Raw genomic sequence first — 10,000 nt, 5'->3', positions numbered from 1 at the left:
GACGAAGGATAATCACAGCAGCCACGTATAGTTTTAAGCTCTATTATATTTAGATAATTTTTTATTCATTTCTTCCATCCCAAAAGTATTTTCCTTTTTCTGCTCCATTTTAATCCAAGATTTTTTCTTTTATTTCTTTTATTATAACATTTAAAACAATTTAATAATAATTTCAAAAGGCTTTCTGATATTTAGTTTATCGCATAGATATAAATAGAGTGGACAAATATTATAAATATATCTCTCAGTATAACCTGTAAAATATTTGAGTTAGTATAAATATCTTTAATTGTTAACCAAATAAAACTAATACTGTAATAATAAATAATAACATATAATAATATGCTACTATTAAGAGTTTAATTGTTTTATTTTTCTTAATTATCTAATTATCACCGTATTTATTCACATTTTAGAAATATATATTTTAATTAAAATGTGTTAATTGCTGCAAATGAAACAAGAAAACGGAGAAGAAAGAGAAAAAAAAGACGAGCAACTTTAATATTAAACTACTGGAGAGATTATTTACATAAAATAAGAGTACATTTGCAATAATCGGCCTTCAGACGAATAAAAAGAGATTGTTTTTCAGGATTGACAGATGACTCCGCCCCTTTTCCTCGTCCTTCAGCCCAATGAGTGCAGAACAAACGAGAAACCTTTTGCACACGGTTTAGTTCACCTGCATTATGTAAGATCTGTGTGTGTGTGTGTGTGTGTGGTAGGTGATACTCACCAGTGGAAGAACACACTGTCCTGACCCCAGCTGACTCGCGTCCTGTCAGTTGTGCTGACTTGATATTATTATCAAGGCGGAGCCACATAACGGACGCTCAGCCTTGATGTCTCCACGCCGGGGCTGATGGGTAATCTCCTGATACCTCCCGTATCTTGCGAAACCAAATCCTCTCGACAGCTTGAAGCCAAACAGTCATAAAACCTCATAAACCGAATCCCACATCAGAATAAACACAGAGCTCGAGCGGCTTCAGAGGCTTCGTGCTCCTCATCGTCAGTGAGTCTTCATCCGACCGGTCAACAAAGCCCCTGAACGCACCACGAGCACCAATGAAATGGATCCTCTCTCTCTCTCCGGTGACCTCCGAAAAAACGATTAAAAGCACCTCCGGGAAACCACGTTTTCATTTTTATGCTGCACGAATTTTGTCAATGAAAACAACAACAACAACAACAACAACGTTCCTTTGATGATGCAGCCATTGTAACGAGATGGTGCGGCGGCTTTAAATGTTACGCAACAGGACAACCCGGCCCGGCGTCCCCAGAGGACACCTGCTCTCCTTTTGTCGAGGGAAAGAAGAGGATGAGAAGAGGGAGAGATGAGGGAGAGAAGAGGGAGAGATGAGGGAGAGAAGAGGGAGATGAGGGAGATATGAGGGAGAGAAGAGGATGAGAAGAGGGAGAGAAGAGGATGAGAAGAGGATGAGAAGAGGGAGAGAAGAGGATGAGAAGAGGATGAGAAGAGGGAGAGAAGAGGATGAGAAGAGGATGAGAAGAGGGAGAGAAGAGGGAGAGATGAGGGAGAGAAGAGGGAGAGATGAGGGAGAGAAGAGGGAGAGAAGAGGATGAGAGAAGAGGATGAGAAGAGGATGAGAAGAGGATGAGAAGAGGGAGAGATGAGGGAGAGAAGAGGAAGATGATTGTGATGATGATGATCATGGTGATGATGATGATGAAGATGATGGTAATGATAAGCGCTCAGTATAATAATGAGCCGTTGTCGATGTGTGGGGGGGGGCTGCAGGGGGGGGAGGAGCTAAGAGAGGTAAAGGTCGTCTTGTTTAGTTTTGATCGCTGACACACTCGTGACCTTTTCAACACAAAGGTCACGACTTCAGCGGGAGAGCGTGTGAATCACTGCGTGTGAGTGTGCGTGTGAGTCTGTGTGTGTGTGTGTGAGTGTGTGTGAGTCTGTGTGTGTGTGAGTGTGTGTGAGTCTGTGTGTGTGTGTTAATATGCAAAACACCGACTTGTGTGTGTGATCAACACACTGCATCAGTGGTGCCTCCCCGCCTGATGCAGTGTGTGTGTGTGTGTGTGTGTGTGTGTGTGTGTGTGTGTGAGTGTGTGTGTGTGTGTGTGTGTGTGTGTGTTTGAGTCTTTATGGGCTCCCAGTGGGTCGAGCAGGGTTCTTGACCTCATTTCCTGCTGTTGACAGAGAGGCGTTCAGGTCCTCGGGCTCCAGGGACTCTGCCCCCTCTGTGTGTGTGTGTGTGTGTGTGTGTGTGTGTGTGTTTGTGTATACATGCATACATGCATACAGCATGTCTACCATGTCTGTGTCTGTTTATGTGTGTGTGTGTGTGTGTGTGTGTGTGTGTGTGTGTGTGTGTGTGTGTGTGTGTGTGTGTGTGTGTGTGTGTGTGTGTGTGTGTGTGTGTATGTGTGTGTGTCCTCACAGTTCAGGTTGTTTAGTTGAGAGGAAGAATACTCCAGATATTCACGCTAGTTAATAATAATATTAATTTAGATTTTAATTATCAGGATGGTTTTAACTTGTCGTGGGACATGTTGTGGTTTAATGAATTTGATACATTTACATTTAAATATAAATGTAAAGTGTTCAGACTCAGGTGTGAGGGGGGGGGGGACTCATTTGAATGTGACACCACAGCATTGACTTCATCCCTCACTTCACTTCACGGATACAGTTTTAAAGACTCAAAGAATGGAAGATCAAAAAATAAACTGTTAAATAAAACTAACACGAGTTTGTGTCTTCACTTCATCGCTTCATTAATCTGTCATCAACCGCGGGAACGATGACATCATCATCGGCACGTTTAATAATGAGCGTGTTTAGACCACGTGGCTAACTCTCTCTCTCTCTCTCTACCAGGTTGCTGTCGTCGGGCGGCCTTTCCGATGGCGAGCAGGAGATTGGGGGCGGGGTCATCGACCAGGCTCCTCCCACTCAGCACTACAGTGGCTACGACCTGGACGACCTGGACGTGGCCTGGCTGGAGCTGGTGAACCACGAGTTCAGACAGATGGGTGAGCGAACACCCGAAATATAGAAAGAAGAAGAAGAAGAAGAAGAAGAAGAAGAAGAAGAAGAAGAAGAAGAAGAAGAAGAAGAAGAAGAATGATAATAATAATAATAATAATAATTTACCCAAATGTCTCATATTTTTCCTTCAGAGAGCTACATCAGAATGTGGAATCCATATTCCTCCTGGCTACTAAATAATGATATATGTATATATTCTTTTTTTCTTTCTTTTATTAATCGATCAATAAATTGTTCCCCCTCAAAAAAACATTTTAACACTTCCAAAGTTATTATATTTCCAACAATATGAAACAATCTTTTGCATTTAATTCCTTATTGATTACTTTAAAATCTAAGATTGAAATACACCAGAATAGAATAATATATAATAATATATATATTTTAGGGCTGTGAAACGATTAAAAATTTTAATTAAATTAATCACAGGTTTCTGTGGATTAATCATGATTAATCACATATTACCGATATTCTCGATATATTTTTGTGAGAACATAAAGATTTATGGCGGGGGGGGGTGGGGGTGCAAGTGACTTTTTTTCGTCCCGATGTGCGCGCACACGCCGGCATCGGAGCTCTGCGGCGAGCGAGCCGGAGATCGGAGAAGTGTTAACGCGACACGTAGAGACAGAATGACATGCTGCTGTAGAGACGACCAACAGAAGACGTATTGGAAGCTCATTCTGCGCATGCGTTAAATGCAATTTTTAACTAATTAATCCTGTAATTTAATCATAACGCGTTAACGCGTTATTTTTCACAGCACTAATATATATAGGTATATATAAGGTTCTCTGAGATACCTTTATAGGTTATTTGAAGAACTCTTCGAGGAGATGGTTCTTTAAAGAACCCTGGTTTGACTATATTTTCTATTCATTTTACAATTCACTTGATTAATAAAAGTGAGTTTTCATTGAAAACACCAACTTGTCTGACCCTAAACTTAAATGCAAATATAATACATCCCTTTCTAAGTGTCCCTCCCGCCCCGCAGCGCTGCCCGAGCTGGACGAGTTCACGATGGAGTGCGTGGTGGTGCAGCTAGAGGGCGCCTGCGAGCAGAAGATGCGTCAGGCCATCGAGACGGAGGAGGGGCTGGGCATCGAGTACGACGAGGACGTGGTGTGTGACGTGTGCCGCTCGCCGGAGGGAGAGGACGGCAACGAGATGGTGTTCTGCGATGAGTGCAACGTCTGCGTCCACCAGGTCGGTTCCCTCGGTTCCGTCGGTTCCGTGTCAGCCGTCGTGACGCTGGATGGAAATAGTTCCTCTTTTTGGTCTTTTTCACAAAGATGGAAAACGTGATCAAGAAATGTTTCATCTCATGTACTCAAATCAATAAGATGGTAATTGTTTGATGTGCAGCCCGTTAGTTAAAATATTTACTTTATTTATGAAGAAACATCATCAAATTAATGCTTCAGGAATTGAAAAGTTTTAAAAAGTTTACTACGAATTTTTGGGGCCAGTTCAGCCAACGAGGAAGTGCCTTAAACATGCATTCTATCTAAGGGCCAGCAGGGGGCGACTCCTCTGGCTAGTAACATCATATTATTTGGCCACCCTCTAATGGGGAAGAAGAAGAAGAAGAAGAACAACAACAACATGAAAAAGAAGAACTGCAACAACAACAACAACAAGTAGAAGAAGAAGAAGAAAAAGAAGAGCTAGCCGTCTGTTAGCTTAGCATAAAGATTGCGTCTCACAGCACGTTTAAAGAACACATTACATCTCGTTAGTCCGTAGAAACCCGACCAGGTGGCTTCTGTCGCCTTCAGGCACGACCTCATCGTCACCTCTCCTAACTTCCTCTCCTAACTTCCTTTCCTTCCCCCTCTCCCCTCAGGCGTGTTACGGCATCCTGAAGGTGCCCCAGGGCAACTGGCTGTGTCGGACCTGCGCTCTGGGCGTCCAGCCCAAGTGCCTGCTGTGCCCCAAAAGGGGCGGGGCCCTGAAGCCGACCCGCAGCGGCACCAAGTGGGTCCACGTCAGCTGTGCCTTATGGATCCCCGAGGTGAGGCTCAGGGGGCCTCAAAGGGTTTGGTTCTCCACGCGCCTGAAACCCGATCCACCAATCAGAGACGAGCCTCCCCGCATGTTGAAACGTGTGGCCACACATTTTGTGTTAGTTAGATTTAGTTTTTTTATTTCTACGTAATTTTTTTTTAAAGTTTTACATTTTTTTGTAATTGTATTCATTTTTATTTTTAGTATTCAATCGTTTAATTTTGTTCTCAATTTTTAAATGTCTACGTTTCTGAATTATTATTATTTATTTATTTTTGATTTAAAATAATAATAATACAAATCTTTTAAATGTTCAGTTGTTTTACTTTTAAGAGAGTGAGAGAGAAAGAGAGAGAGAGAGACATAGAAAGAGAGAGAGAGAGAGAAAGAGAGAGAGAGAGACATAGAAAGAGAGAGAAAGAGAGCGAGAGAGTAATACAAAGTTTAATATACACCTGATGATGATGATGATGATGATGGTCATGATGATGGTCATGATGATGATGGTCATGATGATGATGATGGTCATGATGATGATGGTCATGATGATGGTCATGATGATGATGGTCATGATGATGATGGTCATGATGATGATGATGGTCATGATGATGATGGTCATGATGATGATGATGATGGTCATGATGATGATGGTCATGATGATGATGATGGTCATGATGATGATGGTCATGATGATGATGGTCATGATGATGATGATGGTCATGATGATGATGGTCATGATGATGATGATGGTCATGATGATGATGGTCATGATGATGATGGTCATGATGATGATGATGGTCATGATGATGATGGTCATGATGATGATGATGGTCATGATGATGATGGTCATGATGATGATGGTCTTGAAGATGGTGATCTTGATGATGATGATGGTCATGATGATGAAGATGATGATGGTCTTGATGATGAAGATGGTGATCTTGATGATGATGATGATGGTCATGATGATGATGGTCATGATGATGATGATGGTCATGATGATGATGGTCATGATGATGATGATGGTCATGATGATGATGATGATGGTGGTTTCTCCCTGCAGGTGAGTATCGGCTGCCCAGAGAAGATGGAGCCGATCACCAAGGTGTCCCACATCCCGGCCAGCCGCTGGGCTCTGAGCTGCAGCCTCTGCCGGGAGCACACGGGCACCTGCATACAGGTGGGGCACGTCAACGTTAACACACACACACACAAACAACACACACAAACAAACACAAACAAACTGTCACCGAGACGAAGAAGCAACATGGCCGCCGCGGACGCTTCAATGCGTGAAACCCAAAACCCTGAGGAAGCTTTGAGACATTCTGGAATAGTCCATTTGATTTGAAGGGTGCAGCATCTTCAGGACTCTTCTTCTTCTCTTGGCTTTGCCCACACGGCGTGAAACTCACGAAAGACCCAAACGAATCAATGAGTGAGGGCTGAGGGGCATTCAGGGGCAAATGGAGAGACGCACGTCGGCCTCCAGGAGCTGCTTTGAGCTCGGAGGAAAATCAAAGGTTATGAAAACGAATATTAACACGGTGTCAGGTGTCTGGTTGTGTGTGTGTGTGTGTGTGTGTTTGTGTGTGTGTGTGTGTGTGTCTCTGTGTGTGTGTGTGTTTTTTTGGCTATCCATTACAGGTCATACCAAGAGGCGGCCTCCCACTGAGTCCCTCCGAGCGTGGTGTGATTTTGTGGCTGTGCGTTGCTGTCACCGAGTGTGTGTGTGAGTGTGAGTGTGTGTGTGTGTGTATGTGAGTGTGTTCTGCAGGCTGGTGAATCTCTTCACTGTGTTGTTTATGAATAACCTGACTGGAGGTAACAACCTTTCCTCTCTCGCTCAAATATAAATAAATATATATATATATATATATATATATATACTGTATATACAGGACTGTCTCAGAAAATTAGAATATTGTGATGAAGTTCTTTATTTTCTGTAATGCAATTAAAAAAACAAAAATGTCATGCATTCTGGATTCATTACAAATCAACTGAAATATTGCAAGCCTTTTATTCTGATTTATTGCTGATTATGGTTTACAGCTTAAGAAAACTCAAATATCCTATCTCTAAATATTAGAATATCATGAAAAAGTATACTAGTAGGGTATTAAACAAATCACTTGAATTGTCTAATTAACTCGTAAAACACCTGCAAGGGTTTCCTGAGCCTTGACAAACACTCAGCTGTTATAAATCTTTTTTTTTACTTGGTCTGAGGAAATATTAAAATTTTATGAGATAGGATTTTAGAGTTTTCTTAAGCTGTAAGCCATAATCAGCAATATTAAAAGAATAAAAGGCTAATATATTTCAGTTGATTTGTAATGAATCCAGAATGCATGACATTTTTGTTTTTTTAATTGCATTACAGAAAATAAAGAACTTTATCACAATATTCTAATTTTCTGAGACAGTCCTGTATATATATAAATTGGAAAAATTTGTTGCTAATTTAAAATATAATAAAATAACAATAGATTAATTTAACTCTAATTCTAATAGGAATCAGGAATTTTCCATCCATCCATCCTTCCATACATGATCCATCCTTCCATCCATCCATCCTTACATCCATCCTTACATCCATCCATCCATCCTTCCATCCATCCATCCTTCCATCCATCCATCCATCCATCCTTCCATACATGATCCATCCATCCTTACATCCATCCTTCCATCATCCATCCTTCCATACATGATCCATCCATCCTTACATCCATCCTTCCATCCATCCATCCCTCCATCCCGTCCCTCTCGTGCTCCTCCATCTGCTGCCGTTTGTTTTGCTTTTGTTTCTCAAGTATTTTCATGCTTGATCATTATTTTATTAAATTATTTTATTATTATTTTATAAGTTTAATTACGACTAGAATGATAAATACGAGACCAAAGAAACAACCTTGAGCCTCTTTGATTTTCATATTTCACCGTGCGATATTCTGTTAATTACATTTACACACGGAGAGTTTGTTTTCACCGTGAAGCACGAAGAGAGCATCAGTCCAAACACACACACACACACACAGACACACACACACACATACAGACACACACACACACACACACACACACATACACACACACACACACACACACACACACACTCCGAGTCACCAGCCCGTCAGTGAGGCGTGTTTGTTGTCGTCTCTCCGCTCTGCTGCACTCGGAGCTCTTAAAAACAAAAAGCTGCGACAACACGTCCCAGAAATTGAAGAAGAATAGTGTGTGTGTGTGTGTGTGTGTGTGTCTGTGTGTGTGTGTCTGTCTGTCTGTATGTGTGTGTGTGTGTGTCTGTATGTGTGTGTGTGTGTGTCTGTGTGTGTGTGTGTGTCTGTCTGTCTGTATGTGTGTGTGTGTGTCTGTGTGTGTGTGTGTGTCTGTCTGTCTGTATGTGTCTGTGTGTGTGTGTGTTTATATCCGTGCGTGAGAGCGATCGTGAAGTCGCTGCAGCCCTTGTGTGCGTCTCCATCTGATCGTCTCTAGACGTCATTAACAATCAGACGTTCATCTGATTGTTTCTCTCCCATAATTACTCTATTGTTCGCATCCTTGCATCCTTCCCTCGCTTCCTCCTCTTATCTCGCTCTTTCTTCCCTCCGTCTTCCATCCAATGCACTTACTCTATCGTCTCATAGCGAACACGTCAGGTGTTAAATATATAAAGATGTAAAGACACAGAGAAACAACTCATATCATTTAAATGTAGAACATTCATTTGAAGACTTCCTGTTTCTGAAGCATCGAAAAAGCAAATATGTGTGACCGATCGGCGTGTTGGGAAGATGCCGTAATGCCATCCCCCCCCCCCCCCCCCAGTGCTGCATGCCCTCGTGCATCGTGGCGTTCCACGTGACGTGCGCCTTCGACCACGGCGCCGAGATGCGGACCGTCCTGGTCGACAACGACGAGGTGCGCTTCAAGTCCTTCTGCCTGGACCACAGCTGCAGCGCCGCCGGCCGGCCGGACCGGGGAGCCGCCGCCGCGGCCGCCCACGTCATCGGCGGCGGCGGCGCCGAGCAGCGGGCGGAGCGCGAGCAGCTGGAGAGGGACAAGGTGGGCCAGAGGAAGCAGAAGCTGCAGCAGCTGGAGGACGAGTTCTACCGGCTGGTGGACCCCCGGGAGGTGGCCCAGAGCCTGGCGCTGCCCGGCCCTCAGGTACGTCCAGTCAGGAACCGACGCGGGAAGTGACGCCCGACGCCGCCGCCCAATAGATGCACCTCCGTGACCACGTAACCACGGTAACGTGCACCAAATATTCCGGTATTTCCACACAAAAAATCAACGTTCCCAACGATCCGTCGACACGGGGGATCAAAAATAAATCAATTCCCGGCAGTTTCTACGCGGCCGTGCGTTTCCCTCTTCCTCCTGAGTCCCCCGGCGACGCCCTAACGCTACGTTCACAACTAAACCGCCCGAAACGCGTGAGTTTACTCGCCGACTATTTCCCGCGTTCACGCCAAAAGCGCTGCGAAGCTCCGCGAGGGGCGGAGCTTATCTCCGTGGCTCGTCTCCGTAGAGACCGTTATCGCGTCCTTCATCCACCACGAAGAACTCACCACGAGTCGAGGACGTCCCACACACGTCTGAACATCTCACGCCCTCGTGTTGGGTTCATGACATTAATATAATGCCTACTTAGAGATGACATCACCCGTGCTTGTTTTATTCTCTGTGATTCAGGTTCTTCTAAAAGGTATGAAAGCGCTCCGGGTACGATGAGCGTGTCCAGCGATGACGCGCGGAGCGACTCGAGAGTCGATTGGCCCCGAGTTGCGAAGTTATCGCCTCAAAGTTTAAATATTTCAACTCGGGGCGAAAATCGCGGCGCCGAAAACGCCCCGCCTGGAAGAAATGTCGCGGCTATCGCAGCCACGCCCATCCGTACGTTGACTTCGCTCGCGGGGGCTCCTAGCGCGAAAAAACCGCGTCTCTTTCGGT

The 10,000-nt window shown here is 44.0% G+C and overlaps 1 protein-coding gene across 1 annotated transcript in view; it reads left to right on the top strand.

Moving 5' to 3' along the window:
- The window catches only part of jade2 (jade family PHD finger 2), a 344,631-nt gene that overhangs the window by 286,552 nt on the left and 48,079 nt on the right, over positions 1-10,000 (top strand). The window contains exons 6-10 of the mRNA XM_056411448.1: positions 2,864-3,018; positions 4,032-4,243; positions 4,884-5,051; positions 6,108-6,224; positions 8,876-9,214. Coding sequence (XP_056267423.1) covers positions 2,864-3,018; positions 4,032-4,243; positions 4,884-5,051; positions 6,108-6,224; positions 8,876-9,214 — 991 coding nt within the window. The remainder of the gene's footprint in view (positions 1-2,863; positions 3,019-4,031; positions 4,244-4,883; positions 5,052-6,107; positions 6,225-8,875; positions 9,215-10,000) is intronic.

This window comes from Pseudoliparis swirei, chromosome 3 (genome assembly GCF_029220125.1).
Source record: "Pseudoliparis swirei isolate HS2019 ecotype Mariana Trench chromosome 3, NWPU_hadal_v1, whole genome shotgun sequence".
NCBI lineage: Eukaryota > Metazoa > Chordata > Actinopteri > Perciformes > Liparidae > Pseudoliparis > Pseudoliparis swirei.
The sequence above is the reverse complement of the archived record's forward strand: the minus strand, read 5'-3'. Positions and strand labels throughout refer to the sequence as shown.